The sequence below is a fragment of the Podarcis vaucheri genome (assembly GCF_965113315.1).
Source record: "Podarcis vaucheri genome assembly, chromosome: 6".
NCBI classification, from domain to species: Eukaryota; Metazoa; Chordata; class Lepidosauria; order Squamata; family Lacertidae; genus Podarcis; species Podarcis vaucheri.
The window spans coordinates 86,809,916-86,830,004 of record NC_138764.1 but is presented as its reverse complement, the minus strand read 5'-3'; the positions used below and the strand labels follow the sequence as shown (position 1 = coordinate 86,830,004).

Here is a 20,089-nt window from a genome sequence, read left to right as displayed (position 1 = left end):
AAGGAACCTCAAACCCCCATATCCCAGAAAAGTTGATGCTGTCTTGAAATTCACTTTTCCTAGGCTTGGCAATGAGAAGGGCACGTTCACAGAATTGCTTTGTGTACTTTAGCAGTGGAGAACGGCTAGCTCTCCTTAGGCCCAGCGAGACTGTTTTCCCCAAGCCACGCCCACCCCATACATGTTGTCATACATTATGTCAAGTGTGCGGCAGAGAAAGACACAGCTTCAAAGGAACCATCTAGAATATCAGAATGCAATTCCAATTGCTTTTTGGAAAGCAGGATTCTTATTTCGCACTGTTAAAATTTGGTGCCAAATGCAAGCCCCACTGGGATTGGTTCCTCATATAAATGCAATGAGAGGTTTTCTGCATCAATTCTGAGACTACAGAAATGCATGAATACGTAGAACCTGTATCAGCAGATCAGTCAGATACAGCAACACTTCTTCAAAATTGACAGCACACAGCAAAGGCGCACGTGCTTTCTTACCTCATGCCAGGAATTTCCAAGGTAGTTGCCATCAGTGTGGGCCACTGTAATGAGGGTCTTAATTGTATCTATGTTTTTCTGTTTCATTTCTGTGATGCTGGAGCTGGCAGTCAACAAGGAAAAGCGGGCAAGTGCCTGCACATAAGCATCTCGTTCAAGCTAAAATGTAAGAAGGAAAATTCAGAAGCAGAAATAAACCATGGTAAAAGACAGGCATGTTGCATTCCTCACCCCCACTAAAAACATGTATCTCAGGAAATAAGCACATAGAGTGAAGATGGCATGTTACTCAGTAATGGCATGTGACTAACTTGGATATGGCTCCAGACAAGAAAGAGTTCTGTGGATGGAATAATCTTTTAAAGCAGGTGAAAAGGGAATAGGGTGGATATTCTGCAGTGTTTTCTAAACATCAAAATCTCTGAAGCACCCTGAAGATCTCTAGTTCAGTGCATTTTGGAGAGATCTTGCTTTGGCTCAAACAAGCCCCAAATCTGACAGAAGGCTTTGGTTCCTGGGTTGAGGATTCATACAGCTCTTTTTGCACACCCCTACTACATACAGCAGGGACGCGGGTGGCGCTGTGGGTTAAACCACAGAGCCTAGGACTTGCCGATTAGAAGGTCGGTGGTTCAAATCCCTGCGATGGGGTGAGCTCCCATTGCTCGGTCCCTGCTCCTGCCAACCTAGCAGTTCGAAAGCACATCAAAGTGCAAGTAGATAAATAGGTACCACTTTGGCGGGAAGGTAAACGGTGTTTCCGTGCGCTGCTCTGGTTCACCAGAAGCGGCTTAGTCATGCTGGCCACATGACCCAGAAGCTGTACGCTGGCTCCCTCGGCCAATAAAGCGAGATGAGCACTGCAACCCCAGAGTCGGCCATGACTGGACCCAATGGTCAGAGGTCCTTTACTACATACAGCAAGCCTACTCTATACCAACCTGCATGCCAAAAATGCAGGCTATTCGGATGGCACAGCGTATTCCTTCCAAGCATAATGATGCAACTTCAGTGTCATCACAGTTCTGAAGACCCACGCTATAAGCAGCCAGTAACGGAGTCCACACAAGCTATTAAAAAAAGGATGGGGAGAGGAGGAAGGGGGAGGCTTTAGTCAATTTGGCTTTTTTAACCCAGCTATATTTTGCCCCAGAAAGTTATTTAATGTAGACATAACTCAAGTAAAAAAGGAACTGTTGTACGTCATGTGACATAGACCAGAAACATTACAATATTTTTGACATTCTTGACTATCTTCTGACTGTATCTTCTCCCCGCTGTTATTTCACACATGTTAAGTCTATCACTGCACAGCCCCGCAAACCCACTGTTTCTTAAATGAATGCTGTGCAAATATGGTCCCAAGACAAAAGAATGCTTAGGAAGTCTGACCTCTCGTTTCCATGACTTCAGTTCCATACTCACTTTGAACATGGGCCTGACATGATCCAGGTGAGTTGCACTAGTAAAAGGTGCCTTTGCATGGCTCACTGCCTCCATTAGAGCTTTAGCTGTCTTTGCCATTTGCTCCATCTCCAGGTTGTACAACAACCTTCGCTGCTTCTCACTGGCTACATCTAAAAAAAACAAAACCCAAACCCCCCACAAAGCTGCATTAAATATCTTTTGGCACACCTACGCCACATTCCAGACAAATCAAGAGTATGTAGTCTTTAAAAAACAAATCCTTCTTCCCATATCCACCAAGAAATTTATGTGCAACTTAAGAAATCCATGCATAATTGAACATATTAAATACTAAGGATATAATAAATCCATTTTCATTATTATACTGAGGATATAATAAATTCATTTTCATTATGTTTCTGCTTCACTTCCCAGAAAAGACCAATCTAAATCATACATTTCATACTCAGACCACATCATTCCTTCAGAACCTCTCAGTTTCAGTTAAACATTATAACAATTATACTCTTACTCCTTGATGAAGTCATGATGTTTACCAGTGCTGATTCAACCTTATCTGCCATTTTAGAAGTGGCAAATGACCCACTATTCAAGTTGTGTTACTCTGGCTGGCCCGAAGCAGGTGTAGCAAGAAAATAAGGCTTTTGGTGCTACTTCATTTTCACCTTTTTTTACCCTGTTGCAGAAGTGGGGAAAAGAACTGACACAATTGCTTTGTTCCCTCAGGTAAATGTGAAGAAATCCTGCAGTGTTTGAGTGAGCAACAGTTGCTGTCAGTCTGTTGTTCTGCTGCCACAGCTCCCAGTACAGCTTTTTGAAGGAGGTAACAGAAGACTGTTACCAATCTTTACTTAGACCCAACCATACGTAATATGCTTTACTGTTACTACCATTACTATTGCGTGATGAGAGGAGGGGGTGCAGAAAAAGATATCCCCAAGGGAACGGAGACACTTGATGGGGTATTTTGGGGGAAGTTTTGTTGGGAGTTTTTGCTGTTATTGATATTAATCTTTTGTAACTTAATTTTTATGTGGAAATTGTTCAGTTTGGTTATGTAGTTTTGATGTGTTTTATTTATTTTTATGACTATTTTGCTATGTTTGTAACTATGTAAATCTTTTCATATTGTAAGCCGCCTTGAGCATTGTTTTAACTGTGGAAAGGCGGCATACAAATAAAATGATGATGATGTGGGAAGAGTGACCACTCAGTGACTACAGTTTTCTTAAGCCCAGCCCTTAGGAATCTCACTTTACCCAGCAGGGTGGGCAGCTTAACATGCCAGTGAAGCTTTCCTCTGAGGCAGCCATAAGAATCTCATTCCCCTCATCTGAGCCTCCTCAACTGAGCTTTGCGTTAAGAAGAGATCATCTGTTTTAAGCAGCTATATTCCTGTACTTTCTCTTTCCTGTGGCAGTGGTTTGACTTTTAGGCCGCAATCCTACATACATGTACCTGGGAACAAGTCCTCTTGGACTCAGTGGGACTTTCTAGTGAGTAGGTAAGTACAGGAGCATGCCGTTTATCTCATTTCGATCTTCTACAGACAGCATGAAGTAAAAGGACTTTATAGGTCAGCTTGAAACAATCTCCCACCTAACTCCACCAGCTAAACAGAGGTGTGCTGCTGAACATTCAGCGGACACAGAATCATAGGCCTGGAACAACCCTGGTGTCATCCAGATGTTTGGAACAACAACTGCAACCAGCCCCTGTCAGGATGGTCAATAGGTGGGATGATGGGAGTTGTAGTCCAAAATTTTTGAAGGGGAATTTGGGGCAGGAAAGGAAGCCTGAGAAGTCTAAAACACCTGCTCCAATGCAAGGTCAGCCAGACCAGCATCAGACGATTTCCCTCTTGTTTCCACAACATCTGGAACCAGCTCCTCCTCCAAGAAGCCCAGACTGGCAGCATATGAGTTAAGACTGTTTCACCCTCACAACAACTTTCTGAGGCAGCTGTGGCTAAAAGATACACTGGCCCAAAGTGATCCAAGTGACGCCACAGCAAGGATCTGAACCCAGACTTCCTTAGGCAATATCCTCTGTCCGCCTTGGTTATTCTAAGTATCCTCTGTGCCAACAATAGGAAGTTAGCAAGCTGAACAAGGAAAACATACTAAACCAAAAGCCTAGGATTATTGAGGGTTCGGGGTTAAAACATCATACTTGGCTTAGTAGATTTTGGTGTGATTGCATATTCTTTCGCGTCCTTCATTGCAATTTTCTTCCCTTCTATTTCATCATAGATGGTAGATAAATACTCTTCTGGAAGGTCTTTGCTGTCATTGATCCCACGATTCATTTTTATATATTGCTCTTTCGTCATCTTATTCTTTACCTGTTATGGCAAAACAGTCCAAAGTTGGTAAAGAAGTTTTGAGTTACCTAGAAGCCCATTTGCAACCATTCTGTATCATTATATACATACACACATACCTGGGGACTGTGCAAGTCTGTTGTCAACATTATAATAGAATATGCTAGAACGTAAGCTGTGTCGGCACTAGCAAACAGAATTTGACTGGAAAAGAAAGAAAATCAGGTTTTTAGAATCCTAGGGTATTGTTATTATCATCTCTTCATGTGTGCATTTTCAAAACACCATTAGAAACTCTATTATAGCATTTCTTACTGAAATGTAGACGCTGTTCATTGAGCTGTGACTATAGACTGCTCTGGAGTCCATAACAATTTGGCAAAATATCAACAGGGAACTGCCAAGTAGGACAATTATCACCGTGTTCATCCAGAAAATAGCTATGCTTGCAGAATATCTAGCACTGGGAACCAGCACTCAGATTCTTCCTGAGCTCTTCCAAATCCAATGTCTCCCCAGTGATCAAGGGTCAAACTAGATGCAGTGCCATTCAGGCAATTACTGATTGTATGAATGCCTTTTTTTTTTTTTTTAAAGAAGTTAATTCAGGTGCGATACCCCTTACCAGTTTTCCATCAGAAAAAAATGGTAATTGTACTGACCTGACAGAAATGAGAGCAAGGAACATGGTTTGTCTGTCTCTGAATTTTGTGTTTCATCATTCTCTGTGCACCCTTGCCCTGTCTGAGGCCTAATCACTGACCTTGATTGTTCTGAAACACTGGAAATAATGTCAGTCAGGACAAAATGAGTGCCTTGAGGCGAGGCAGGTGGAAAAGAAACAATTAGTTTTAAATTTATTTTTAGGCCTAGAGTTTTGAGGATGGAGAAAAAAATGCTTCGTTTTTAAGATATTCAATTATCTTATTGCACAAATTCCCAGTAGGAGAGTGGGAATCGGAGAAAATGCTTTAAATCTACTATAATTTTCTACTGTTTTTAATATCATTTTTATACTGGAACTGAAACATAATGTTCATGATGTAAGTGTATGTGTGTAAATAATAAAGAGCCTTAAACATTCCTACTGGATATGTGACTTAAGCTATGTCAGGAAGAAGTGAACTTATTCTATGTAAGGTGGTCCTGTCTGAAGTATTCATCAAATCCGGCTTCTGGTTGGTTTTTTTCAAAGTTTCTGCCAAGTTCTAATTGATTGGGGCGGGGGAAAATTCTCATATATAATAAAAACAAGGTGTTGAGGATGCTAAAAGTTAGGGAGTCCCAATCTGGTTCAGCCCCCCAAGCCCTGACACAATGCCTGGAATATACGGCCACTGCCAATTGCTTAAATGGTGTCTCATCTAGTTTGACCCCAGAATAGCAACATCAGCTTATGAATCAGTTCTCCCTTAGGTACAGATACACTTCCCTAATTTTCTTAGGATTCTATGGTCTGGCTACAGAAAGGTTTTGCTTTTAGAATATGTCACCCATATCCTATTTTTAAATAATATGGTATTCTACGCATGGTAGTCTACAAATTGCTTTTGCTTGACGAGCTGAATGAGTAAGGCTACCTGGCTCGTCTTATTAAACTATATCTTCTCCCAACCGCTGCTTCCAAAAATGCACTCATTTCTATTATGATTTGTCCAATATCTTTCAAGTTACCCTTGGTTGCATTCAATATATCTAGCAGCAAACTTTTCCATTAGTCTGTCAATCTTCTGAGCTTCACCAGGTAACCGAAATCCTTCCAGAAATATGCGTAAAGCAGAGACAAAGTCTTTTCCGCAGAAATCAAGCAGGTCTACGTAGGCGTACATCACCTCCTTGTTAAACTTGTTACTGTCCCCCAGAAATTCTCCCACCTGGCTCTAACAGAAAACAAAGCAAAGAAAGAAAGAAAGAAAGAAAGAGAAATGTATGAAATATTGTAAAGGTAGCAACACTGATAATTTCCCCTGTTACATTCCAAATATATTACATTACAAAATCATCATGTTTCACTATCATGTTCACTTTATGTTGTGAACCACCCTGTGATCTCTGAATGAAAGGCATATACAAATTTAATTTGAAGTGATTAAGGACATTTGTCACTCCATTAAGTAGCATTAGCTGTCAATCTGGTTATCAATGCCTGGTCCCGAAACGCCACCAAAAGCCTCATTAGTGTGATATTTACACACTCACATCCCCACATGGAAACAGCTGTGAAAAGCATGTATGTGTATAGCATTAACAAAAGCGTGTGATTTTTGAACAATGTAAGATTCAGCCTTACAGAACTCAGGCGCTCTTCTTGGTGCAGAAACTGTGCTATGTCTTCTGCTGTTACTCCAAGCATTCCCTGTTCCTGCAAATACTGCAGTCCTCTCTTGGACTTTTTATTAAACCTATAGTTTAGAGAAAGGACAAGGAGGAAAAGGATAGATCAATCTGATGCAGAAAAACAGTCTCCTGGGCTCTCAAACACTGACAGAAAATATCAGAAAACAATTAGGTTTAGCATAATTGTTATTAATTTTATTATATTTTGACTTCCTCTTGCAGCCCTAGCAGGCCCCTTTCTAAAATGTACAGTTAAAAACTTATGAACTACAAACCAGAGTTAAACCTGAACTGGAAATCCCAGGACTTCATATAGAAATATATTGACAGCACTGTATAATTTTAAGGTATATTAATGGCTAATGTAGTCACAAAAAACAGAAAGCAGGTGTTCCTTTTAAAGGGAGTTTTACAAGTTGTAAGAATGGACAAAACGAATGGGAAGGAGTTACTAATTTTAACATATTGCTCAGTTGGATGGAATTGGCTCAGTAGGCACAGAAGTGTTAAATCAACTAAACAGAAATGTTTAACAATCTTTGTTGAACATTTATATATTTCCTAAAATGTATGCACTGCTTCATTTTGTAAGCCACTCTAGGGTTTTTTCAAATATAAAATCATAAAATCTGGAAAAAAATTACAGTACATTAAAAGATACAAGAAGTTAAAATACTAAAACGGATTAAAATTCACATTTGCATTCTTACGTATTCTGAAAAATGGGAAATTTACTGAATGAACACAAATGCCAAACACTCAATGCAATAAATTATTTGGCACCAATCTGAAGTTCAACTCTTGTCGATTGCTTGGTACCAGCTTACTTTTAATATGCACAGCAAATAAAGCAGTAAAAAGTTAAAAAGTTCGATTAGAAAAGCCATTTTAAAGCTATTTTAGCAATGGGTTCAACTCACAGTTCAATCCCGTGCTCAATTATCTCTTTTTGTTGCTTGATCACCTCAAACTGTTCAGGATCATCAGGGACAGCAGTCTGGGTGCCAACACTTCCAACTCCAGAGGAGACTGTTGAATCTAAGGAGCTTGCACTACTTCTTCTTCCCCCAATATCTAAACATTTGACTTCCCCCATTTCATGTTCTGAAGGCTTGTCTGGACCTGCATGTAAGAAAAGGGACGTAAACACATATTCCAAAATAATGCGTAAGTAAAAGCAAATGGACGGACACTCACACCAGCCTTGTGGTCTTAGACACAGCTCAAGAGATCAGCCAATACACCCAGCCACTATCGTCAAAGTTTCCTACCAGTTTAGAAGTTGTCTTCCTGCAGGGAGTATTGAGGTACTCTGAATCTGACCCAGAGACCATTCTGGGCAAACCATGCCCACCTGTCAGTCAGCTGACGTCATATGACATCATGCATGGACACCTGTGATCTCCAATCCAAGCATTACGTGCCAAGACTGGAGATAAGTGATCTCAATCCTAGGCACCACAGTGCAAAGATTGGAGATAAAGCACAGTAGCCCCACGGCACTAGGATCAGATATAGACCTCTACCAGTTGCCAGGGGCTGAGATTCGTACTACCTGACGTTGTATGATTGACATGGGTTGCCATGCCCATCTGTCAAAAATGGCCCACAGGGGGCAGGCCAGTTTCCCACCTCTGATCTAGATAAAGAGCCACAGTTGCTCAATCACAAAGGGATCTTTCATCTTGATAATCCACGAGAGCAAGTGGGGAGGGTGCTATTGCGTTCAGGGCCTGCTTGTGGGCTTCCAATAAGCAGCTGGTGGGAATGGGATGCTGGACTTTGGCCTGATCAAGGAGGGCTCTTCTTATGTTCTTAATTATTCACTGGCAATCCCCCGATATTAAAAAGTCACAAAACTTGCACCAGCAAATTCTAATTCTCTGATAATACAAGGCCTAAAATAAGAAGCCGGCTTTAGGTAACATGTACAAAGCCACAAATCATTTCACTCCGGCTTCCAGCTATTTTAAGTAGGGTTTTGGATACAGAAAAGGACTGCTTTCTCACCAACGCTGGCCTGATGGTTGGGGTTCACATATAGGTCTTTGCTCCATTCTACCATGCACTTTAATATAGAGACCAAACATTCAAGACCTTTCTTCCGTAGGCTTAGTTCCTGTGCGCAAAATATGTGGAGAAAGAACAATTACGATGTAAACAGGTCGTGATCTTTGGAACCTCAGAATATTAAAAACAAAAAACAAAAAAAGCCTTAGCCTTTCAGCTATTTGGGGCCTAAGTTGTTTTTGCCTTTAAATGCTACTGCAAATACTTGGAATTTGGTTTGGGAACCAACCAATAACTCAGGCTTCCTCAAACTCAGCCCTCCAGATGTTTTGAGACTACAATTCCCATCATCCCTGACCACTGGCCCTGCTAGCTAGGGATCATGGGAGTTGTAGGCCAAAAACATCTGGAGGGCCGAGTTAGAGGAAGCTTGAGATAACCGATGCAGCTTTTTAAAAATTGAGATTATGTGAGCTCTAAATGGAAACCCAACCAGTAATCTGGCTGCTGCATTTTGGAGCAGTTTCTGAGTTATCTTCAAGGGCATTGCTTTACACTTCTACTCAAGTTTGGCTCCATGTTTGATTGTCATGAAACTAAGTGCACTCCTAAACTCTTTGCAAGCAAATAGACAAGTGGATGGAATACCTACAAGATACTAATACAAGGCTGCCAATATACTTAACTGAACACAGTGGGAATTGCACGGACGGGTCTTACCTGCAGCGGTGTCATGCCTAACTCATGTCCACTCCTTCCCTGGGCAATTTTAGATAAGTCATTTACTAGCCGTTCAAAAATATTAGCAGCATTCAAATCACAGTCATAGTTCACATATATGTCCACCACACACTGAGCATCTAAAACAAAACAAAACAAAAAATAGATTATGAAAATTGAGTTGTCTGGGAACAATGTATGCAGACAACAGACTATTGTGACAGGATTCCCCCCCCCCCCCATTTAATATCTATGAAACGAACTGGGGAAAAGGGTGAGGAAAGGATAATGCAAGCCATTGTTTGCATTATTATATCAGAGCTGGGTTACATTTTCTGAACTATTTCCCCCACATCAAAAAAGGCCTGCACTAGTAGCAAAAAGCAAAAAGCATATGCACTGGTGGGAGAGCCAGGTTTGCTCCGATGGTGCATCAGTGCAACTCTGACCTTGTCACAGCAATGCCCCATGCCTGACACATCCAGCAATTTTGGAGTCAGGAATGAAGCTCCACCCCACCAGCCACTGCAGGAAGGCAGGAAATACTCAGTTGGCATCCAAACCCCTTGAAGACCCCTTTTTCCACCACTTCTTTGCCTCTATATTCCAAACACCTCCTGTGTCTGCCCTTTGGCTAAACTGGACATGAGAGAGTCCCTGCATAGCCAGAAAGCACAGTGGATTGATTACCTTGAACCAATCACCACCAGTGTTTAGCAGACTTCCCACTAGTTACAGGGATAAATACTGCAAAACACTTAGCACAGTGAAAGACACCTACATTAGCTGCTTTTATTCCCTCCTGCTCCACCTGACATTTTCACAGGGCTACTGTACTTCTCATTCCCTCTTGTTTCTCCCGGGCTCCACCAACCTCATAGTGTCTTAGCAACTACGTTTGGGAAATACTTCAGGTACACACTCTGGGGGTCACATTCCAACAATTCCAACAAAAAAGTGCCCAGACTAATATTTTTAGTGTGTATGGTGTTTGTGGATGTGTTGCCTCATGGCACTCTAGATATATTTATTTTCTTATCACTTCTATACAGTATGCCTATACTTACTTCTTCTATTCATTCTTGATATTCTAAACAAGCAGAAAAGGAAAATTTCTTGATGATGTTATAAAATTACCTGCAGAAATTCTAGTCAAGGTCTGAATTACCATCCATTTGTGCTCAAAGGAACTAGAAGAGGTTTCTAAAATGTTCAGGAAGATCTCTTTGAAAAATACCTGTTGAATACAAATAGGAAAAGTAGGTGCAAGGTCTGTAACCCAGGCGTACATTCAAGGATATCGTTAAAAGTTCTGAACACACAAACACACACACATATTCAAATACAGAACATACAGGGTTGATTCATGATCCATATGCAGAGACAGATTCATATTACTACTGAACTGAACTTAAGGAGAGTATCAAGCATTTGAAGCAAGAGGGGGAAAAAAACTTTCTTACCTCAATCTGCATTTTCAAATGGGTCTTAAAGTTTGAGAGAAGGGTGAGGAAGATGGCAAGGGAGAGCTCAAAGACGTCAGGAACGGACGATACTCCATTTTTAGATAATGCTACACAGAGGTATTGCTTGATTGCATTTATAAACATTTCATGTGTCCTGAAGACTGGACCAGCATTTTGCAAAACTGAAAGCAACAGCTGGAGAGACACTATTTTAGAGCGTAGTTCATGGGATCTAAAAATAGTAAGCAGAAGAACAGAGTCAAAACAATATCTTGTTATAAACTCTTTGTATGTTATAAGAGTAAAGGTTGCTCTACATGATGTCCTCCAGATCTCACGGACTCCAATTCCAGTCAGATCTAACCAACATAGCCAAGGGTCAGGAGTGATGTTAGTGGCAGTGCATAGAATCGGGCCGGGTGTATGTGTCTGGAGGATGCAACATTGACTATAGAGCTTGTCTGATGTACTAAAACATTTGATTGTCTTTCAATGTCCATGAGAGAGTAGTTTTTAGATGATTTCACCACACTTAACAAACCTTTCCTTTCCTTTGTAATAAGACACACACTCACACACCCTGGACAGCATTGAATGCTAACAATGCTTGAGGGTCATTTAGTTCCACTGAAGGCATCAAACTTTATCATGCCCTTTACAGATCCTGAATCCCTTTGAACCTTCATTCATTTCCCAGCAGAAGAAATACAGCAATTTCAATCAGCCGGAATCATATCACAGCCCTGAGCCTTCTGGCATCTCTACAACTTACATTTCACTCTCTCTCACACACACAAATCTTACTTGACAGCAAATGTACAAATCAAGTAGTGAACCTATACCAAAGTTAGTATCCCCCTGCTGCAGAGGAGAGAATAAAATGTTTTGTGTCTCTTTGAAGTCAAGGCATGCAGCTGTTCCCTTGGGCATGTCTCAGAATTCAGACGTGGTCCAGCAATCATGGATCACTTTAGAAAAACATGACTTAGCAGTTTCATAAATGAGGAAGGTTTACACCCAAGATAAGTAATGCTACAATATACTATACACCAAAGCAACCATACATGCAGCTTGCTAGCTAATTAAATTATGAATGCATTTTGAACTGTGTTACTTCAGGTCTCATTCTGGATAGTGTACAAATCAATAAGTGTAATATTTTCTTTTTTACTTGGGATCTGGAGGCCCATCACCAAGCGGTTTCATCGAAAGCTTGCACAATGACCGAAACACAAGGAAGGCATCCTTCTGAAGGATATGGGAGAATCTGGCAGCTGCCTGAGGTCCAGGTACATCAGTTTCCTAGACAAAGAAACAAAAGAATTAGTTTTGATTCAGCCACAAACACATATGAACAAGTAGCATTTGAATTACACTTATGTTTTGTTGAGATCAATTTTAAAAAGGAAATAAAAGTCTTGCTCAGATGTAATGCTGCACCATGATTATGGGATCAAGCCTGTGTAAGCCTTGGGCTTGTGCACTCCCCTCTGGCATGGGTGCAAGTCTTGAGTTCTGAGGCATGCACTTCAAATTAAGCACAGCTTATGATGATGTCTGGACTCAGACAAACACTGAGAAATCTTAATTATGGTTTCTTGAAACACAGCACCTTCAAACCATAGTTTATGAAGCTGTTTCCCCCCAACTATTAACTAACTCTTCTAAAAAGAAGAAGCAGATGCTTCTGATCGTATTGCCATGCCAAAAGAGGAAAGAGGTGCATAAGTCCATGGCTCACGCAGGCTCAGGCTCATAATATTCAACCAAGGTCTAGCGTTACATTCAAATGCAGTTGTTCGAATAGAAGGAAAACTGTGTATAATGTCAGATTTGGTTACATTCAGCACAACAGCCCCCTGCAAAATAAACTGCATGTAGAAAACAATTAAGCCTTTACCATTCCACTACAGAAGGGCTAGAGCTCAGCAGAACACATGGTCTGCATGCAGAAGGTTGTATGTTCAATCCCTGGCTTCTCCAGATAGGCCTGGAAAGTTGCTGTTTGTCACTGCACATAAAACTGAGGTAGATTGACTAAAGGTCCTACTTTGTCTCAAGCAGCTTTTTTAAATTTTGTAGCCCTGTTATAAAGTAAGGCTTTGCTTTCAAGAACAAGACTGAATAAGGATTGTCATATAAGTGTCATATTATATTAAGCTTCATACTATACTTAATGATGATATGTACCCAAATCACATTTCTATGGAAAATCTATTAAAGTACAGTGGTACCTCGGGTTACATACGCTTCAGGTTACAGACTCCACTAACCCAGAAATATTGCTTCAGGTTAAGAACTTTGCTTCAGGATGAGAACAGAAATTGTGCTCCGGCGGTGCAGCAGCAGCAGGAGGCCCCATTAGTTAAAGTGGTGCTTCAGGTTAAGAACAGTTTCAGATTAAGTATGGACCTCCGGAACGAATTAAGTACTTAACCCGAGGTACCACTGTAGTGGGGATATGTCCTTTCACACATTTTGGTATGTGAGTATCCTGTGGTCCAACTGATCTCCTACCAAATACTCTCAGAATGTTAGGAGCTTTGCATTACGTTTACTGTACACTTAAATCTCTTACCAGATTATCCGTGGAGGAGACAGACTGTCTATCATCGGGAATTCCATTTGCTTGTGTGTTCTCATTAATACCACCAGGAGAGGCAGGAACTGCACTTGCCAAGTCAGATAAAATCCTAACCGATTCAGGAAGAGACGGCTTTTTCATTTCTTCTTCTAAAGAAGCTGCAGGAGGGGAGGAAATGCAGTATTTTTTTTATAAACAGCATCCTCGATATATAATCTCATCCACACCAGCTAAAAGAAAGGGGGGAAAGTATTGCTAAATGATTAGATAGTACTTATCCTATCTTATATATGGGAGATTAGTAGATATAGAATTCTATCGGTGGCAAGACACTAACGCTACTCCTGCACAGAATTCTAATATACTTTTCTCGGGATTTGTAGTCTTGGAGGAAAGGTTTTAAGAATGAGTCAATCTCTTAGTAAAGGGATGAAGAAAGACAGAGACTTCCCCAAAGAAATTTTACCTCTAACTGCAGATGTCACCACATCCTCCAAGATTCCTTTAACAATTTCTTTGCCTTCATCAGTTTCTTCTTCTGATAAAACATATATCAATAAGTCATTTGAAAAATGTTGCGATTTAGCCTTCTCTTTTAAAAAATGGTTTCAACAATTTACATAAGATCAGAGATTAGGTTTACTGCGTATGTGTGTGTGTGTGTGTGTGTGTACAAACACACAGAGAGAGCACAAGCCCTGGTTAGGAAAAGCTGATTAGAGATATTTAGACTTATTTCACACAGGAGCCCTAAAGCTGTTTGACATTTACAGCAAGCTTGCTATGGGAACGTATGGACAGAACTATAGAGTTTCCAATGGGAAACTCTACACAGCAGCCGATTCCACAGGTCTGTTGTCACCACCAATTAACTGATTGGCACTGACAGCAAGCCTGACTTGCCAAGGAACTATCAAAAGCATTTTAAGGCTTCCAAATGTTCCTTGCAAATGCATCTTCACCTGGACACAGGACATCAGGTGGCTGTGGGGAAAACTGCCTCATGGGACAAACTGAGACCTGAGCCAGGCCTTGACAGAGCCTCTCTACATAGCAGGAAGTCAGTTCACTAGATAAGCATGTTATATTTAGAGCTAGATCTCAGGGGAAAATTGATTCTGCTCTGTGCTCCTCTTTTAAGGATGGCTACGCTCCAGTGGTTCTTAGCTATTATGGAAGTCACCTGAAAAACCATTTTGATCAAGCTGTTCACAAGGCTGAAGAATCAAGTAGCACAGTATGGTAACATTGCTATGTCAGAGAATGCTTTGTGGAACACCAAGCCCTTGGACTCACCTGGTGTCAGTTTCAAAGGCTAAAACGGTGTTTGTATCAGTAAAATAGGGCTACAATGGCTATTAAACAAGTCCCACCACTGTAGAATTTTTACTTCCCAATGAAACAAATGGGAACAAATATTTGGGATTCAGAGTACTTACTTCAGTCATCCTAGAAAAAAATATCAGTTTTGGTGCAGTCAATTATTAAATTGGGCCAATATGTCAATCATTTCCTAGAATATCTGTCAAATGGATTATATCTGAAAGAACTTATATTTGATGCCAAACACAATACTTTCTGCTATATACACTTTTTAAAATACAGTGGTACCTCGCAAGACGAATGCCTCGCAAGACGAAAAACGTGCAAGACAAAAGAGTTTTCTGTTTTTTGAGTCGTTCCGCAAGACGAATTTCCCTATGGGCTTGCTTCGCAAGACGAAACGTCTTGCGAGTTCTTGCGAGTTTGTTTCCTTTTTCTTAAAGCTGCTAAGCCGTTAATAGCCGCTAAGCCACTAAGCCGTTAATAGCCGTGCTTCGCAAGACGAAAAAACCGCAAGACGAAGAGACTCACGGAACGGATTAATTTCGTCTTGCGAGGCACCACTGTAAATGTTGGCAATTAGAATCCACTAAAAAAAGAGATAACATTCAAGATTTTGAGCTAGGAAGTGAGATCTATTAGCAGGTGACAAACTACTTATTATACTTCAGCCAACAAGAAATAGGAATCAAAATAGAAGATTTTACATTTTAATAGAGAGATTATCAGGATTAATATTACCGATATGTGAAAATATTGTTTTTATCTTAACACAATTAGCTTGGTCTCATAATTAACATTTATTCTCTATCTTTTTTCTGATGCCGCAATCTGTAGTCTTCAACAAATAGAGTCCTATTTAGGAACAGTACTTGAAGTTCAGCATCTGGATGGCCACAAGTCAGCCACACCTGCCCTATAGCTACACAAATGAATGCTTTTAGCTATCTTGACAAATCATGGCATCCAATAAGCTGGAAAAATCTAGCAGTTGTTTATTGTGATTGATTCTTTTTTTTAAAAAAATGCCTTGCATGGTTTTTTGTCAACCATTCACCTATCCAACATACTTTTTAACGATGCCCAATTCCATTAGACTAACATTTGGCACAAAAAGCTGCAATTTGATAGAGATACCTACAGATAAATTACACTGCTCGGAGCTGCAAGGCTTTGAGAAATAGCCAGCCTGCTGCTGAAAGCTTTGATGAAGCAGTAAGTACTACAATTTGGGATCAGAGGCAATTTGAGTCATTTTTTGACAAGTGTAAAGGGGCCCCTGACTGTTAGGTGCAGTCGCAGACGACTCTGGGGTTGCGGGGCTCATCTCGCTTTACTGGCTGAGGGAGCCGGCGTTTGTCCACAGACAGCTTCTGGATCATGTGGCCAGCATGACTAAGCCACTTCTGGTGAACCAGAGCAGCGCACGGAAACGCCGTTTACCTTCCCGCCAGAGCGGTACCTATTTATCTACTTGCACTTTGATGTGTTTTCGAACTGCTAGGTTGGCAGAAGCATGGACCGAGCAACGGGAGCTCACCCCGTCGCAGGGATTCAAACCACCGACCTTCTGATCGGCAAGCCCTAGGCTCTGTGATTTAACCCACAGCACCACCCGTGCAAGTGATACAGGCAATAAAAGGACAGTGACTGCATAACCATTTTAAAAGGGAATATCATAAAACGGGGTGGGACTCATGATCCCATCAGCACTAGCCCAAATGGTCAATGGTAAGAGAATACAGATGTTAGGATCCAACAACATCTGAAGGACCCATAGCTTCCCCATTTCTGGTGTAACAGCTCTCAGGTATATGAGAGTAGCTTAAGAGGAAGTGTAAATCAGCATTATCCTTGTAGACATATCACTTCACTTTGTAGAGCCTTGGAAGATTGTTTGAATGCTGCCAAACCATAGCTCCCCTATCCTTCCATCCCATGCCAGATTCAACAGAAAATCCCTGCCTTGCGTTAAGCTGGAGCTCTCTGCTACACCTGAACCAGAGAACCCAGGCTCAGTGCCAGATCCTGACTTATTTTCCTGATCTGTTACCTATTATTATGCCAGAGTTCCCTGGATGTAACACAACGGTCCAGCTTAAGCTAAACCAGGATCTTTGTGCTGAAACTGGCACATAACAAACTTGGGCACGACTTCATAAAACTATGGCTGATAAGCTAGGTCAGCCCCAATACAGGAAGTTTTCTTACCAAATACAGAAGGTGTCAAACTGTCCTCTGGTTTCTGGTCTCCGTTTTCTTTTCTTTCAGGCTCACCATTAGTCAAGTCTGTTTTGACAGGAGTCGAGGGTCTGCTTCCATGCTGGCTGTATTTCAATCGGCCAAATTTGGGAGACCCTGAAGCACTATGAATCATCGGAGACTGGGGTTTGTGTTGATTTGATTTTTCCAGGTCTCTTCCCTCTTGTATCTAAACAACCAAGATAGAAACATACTGTATTCATCAGGTATATAACAAAGTAATAGTCAATAGGGGGCAGAACCAAATAATGCAGCATGCTTCAAAAACCACACACCTTCCTATTGCATCAGCTCAATTCAGGGGCCTTCAGTTTTAACATTTATAGAAGACAGGAAGGGTTATTTTCCAAGATGACTTTGGAGTTCCATCGTACAGAAAATTTAAGTCTACAAGGTACAGACTATAAATATTTAATGAAAAGAGATTTTAAGGAAATTGTGTAATTTAAATCCAACCTCTAAAACAAGGACAGTTGTCTTTGCTTGCAAAGTTCCTCATATTGGAGAGGAATCACAGCATGGCGAAACCACAGTACAACAAAGAAGTAGTTGGGCACATACAATATTCATGATAAAAGATCACCTGTGAGCTCACAACACAGCAGAGGCCTTATTCTCTAAACCAAGGATGGGAAAGGAGTAGTTCTCCAAATGTTGTTGGACGACATCATCCCTGACCACTGGCCATACTGGCTGGGGTGTTGGGAGTCCAACGACATTAGAGCACCACAGGTTCTCCACCCTACTCTAAATCACAGCTTGGAGGACTAGAATGTAACATCAAAATTGAGAAAGAGTCCTTCCTCTTCTTTCTGATTTGCTATTTCCCTTGATGTCTGAACAAGGTCTAGTATGGTCAGCACAAATTAGGAATTGCCTCCAAATTATGGATGTGAAATCATGGCTTGAAGTAAGTTTTGCAAACCATGGTTTAGCAGGAATTCCTGGCTGATGCTAACTATGGTCTGCCTGATTGAGACGTCATGGTGAGCTATGGTTAAGACAAACCAGAAAAGAGAGGAGATAATTGGCATGCAAGTGGGGAAGAGGGAGCTTGTAAGTCTGCAATATGCTTACAAATATGAATCAGATGACAATAGCTCAGTGGAGAAGGAGCAGTAATATAACAATTAAATGATGTACATAAAAGTCAGATTGATAAACATTTACTACATACAGCTTGGTTTTCCATCCGGGTGAAAATGACATTCAACATCTGAGTGAGAGTAGCCTTGGCAGTTGTTTGATTAATGAGATTTTTACTGGCTAGATAAATGTTGTAACAAGTTCTAACAGTCTGAAGAATTGTTCCTTCGTGAATTTCAATATACGGGGATGTGACAGCGGTGAGAAGAGCCTGGAGGGGGAAACACAACATACATCACAATAAAGACATCTAAGCAAATGGGAACAAAACATATTTAAATATAGTGCTCTGAACAACGAACCATCAGTCATAAGGTCAGCATGGCTCTTGCCTTCCCATAGTCCCATAACTTAAAATTAATAAAAAGTATTATAGTAGCAGTACTAGCAATTTATAACACTACTGAGAAAAAGCAGTCTTTGACCAAAGATTAAGGGAAACATTCACAATGTTTTTGGCAGCAAATGAACCCGACATCCTCCTTTCTAAAAGTATGAGGATCAGGAGAGGAGGACACTATGGACAGGCATGAGCTCTTGCTAGGGATAGCACAAGTTTCTACTCAAAACCTATTTTAGGCTGTATTTTTGTCAAAGATGACATACTGTTACTTTGCTTTGGAGCTCATGATGCTTACAAGCAGAAAACACAACCATCACATTTTCCTCTTCAAATGTTCTGCTTCTTTAAGCCCCCAAGTGGATTTCAAAACACACTACTGTGTTTTGTAGATCAACTTCCGTATTTGTTGTTCAAAACTGAAACCCACTGTTTTGCTTTTATTGTCTGAGAATGTCTCCTCTACACAACTCTTAAAACCTGCTTTCCCCTGCATTCTAAGATGGCACCTTACACATCTGACTAAACATCAGGAAGAACCTACTGACAGTAAGAGCTGTTTGACAGTGGAACGGACTCCCTTGGGAGGTTAGGAAGAGAGTTTGGAGGTTTTTAAGCAGAGGCTGGATGGCCATCTGTCATGGATGCTTTAGCTGAGATTCCTGCATTGCAGCGGGTTGGAATAGATGATGCGTGAGACCCCTTCCAACTCTACAATTCCATGATTTACCTGGGAGTAATTCTCATTGCATTCAAAAGTGACTGTATAGACATGCATATCCTTGTGCTGTAAGAATCTCTTTGCTAATAGTTGTTACAGAATCTGGAAGTTTACACATGAGCCCAAGGAATATCCAAGATGCCAGAACATGTGACACACAGTCATGTGTATGTCTCATTCATGAGGAGTTTCTCTCTTTTAAATCAAAAGCAGCTGCAGAAGAATGAATGTGATAGAACAGGAGGGGGTGCTGTTTGCTCCTGCTCCAGCCATTTTTCCTCTTAGCGCTCCCAGGTGTTTTCCTCACACATAAAAATGCATACAACTGCATATTATATCTAGTTCAGGCCTCATGTGTTAAGTGTTTAAAACTAAATTTTACTGCAGTACATCATCCTGGCAATTTAAAAGACAGAGGGATTTGAAATCAATTGACTTTTTACAGTAAAAACTTTTATTGTCAATAAGTTTTGGAGAGACCTGTTACATTGCTACAATCAGCAAAAAGAATGTTTGCAAAATGTAAATGCCATATCCTATGCTGTAGGCCCTATACACCTGAAGGAGCACCAGCACTCCCATCATTCAGCCTGATCACTGAAGCCCAGTTCCAAGGACCTTCTGGTGGTTCCCTCACTGCAAGACATGAAGTTACAGGGAACCACACAGAGGGCCTTCTCGGTAGTTGTGCCCAGCCTGTGGGACGCCCTCCCATCAGATGTCAAAGAGATAAACAATCAAATAACTTTACATAGACATCTGAAGGCAGTCCTGTATTGGGAAGCTTTGATGTTTTGTTGTGTTTCATTATATTTTGTTGGAAGCCACCCATAGAGGCTGAGTCAACCCAGTCAGATGGGAGGGGTACAATGAATGAATGAATGAATGAATATTTGCTGCTGCTGCTTCTACTACAATCAAATGCAATACAGATT

The 20,089-nt window shown here is 40.9% G+C and overlaps 1 protein-coding gene across 8 annotated transcripts in view; it reads right to left on the bottom strand.

The window, feature by feature from the left end:
* ARFGEF2 (ARF guanine nucleotide exchange factor 2) overlaps nt 1-20,089 on the bottom strand; it is a 50,008-nt gene that overhangs the window by 18,112 nt on the left and 11,807 nt on the right. For 7 of the 8 annotated variants that reach the window (XR_014221246.1, XR_014221247.1, XR_014221248.1 and 4 more), the window contains exons 5-21: nt 18,125-18,304; nt 16,897-17,116; nt 13,829-13,900; nt 13,357-13,520; nt 11,950-12,080; nt 10,776-11,010; nt 10,450-10,549; nt 9,313-9,452; nt 8,593-8,701; nt 7,503-7,704; nt 6,536-6,647; nt 5,920-6,125; nt 4,365-4,449; nt 4,095-4,266; nt 1,920-2,071; nt 1,436-1,564; nt 495-653 (exon numbers count right to left, since the gene is read on the bottom strand). Coding sequence is in view for 3 of the 8 variants with exons in the window: in XM_082228449.1 (XP_082084575.1) it covers nt 495-653; nt 1,436-1,564; nt 1,920-2,071; nt 4,095-4,266; nt 4,365-4,449; nt 5,920-6,125; nt 6,536-6,647; nt 7,503-7,704; nt 8,593-8,701; nt 9,313-9,452; nt 10,450-10,549; nt 10,776-11,010; nt 11,950-12,080; nt 13,357-13,520; nt 13,829-13,900; nt 16,897-17,116; nt 18,125-18,304 (2,568 nt within the window). In the remaining 5 variants the exon portion in view is untranslated. The remainder of the gene's footprint in view (nt 1-494; nt 654-1,435; nt 1,565-1,919; nt 2,072-4,094; nt 4,267-4,364; nt 4,450-5,919; nt 6,126-6,535; nt 6,648-7,502; nt 7,705-8,592; nt 8,702-9,312; nt 9,453-10,449; nt 10,550-10,775; nt 11,011-11,949; nt 12,081-13,356; nt 13,521-13,828; nt 13,901-16,896; nt 17,117-18,124; nt 18,305-20,089) is intronic. The other variant, XM_082228448.1, reaches the window with a different exon arrangement.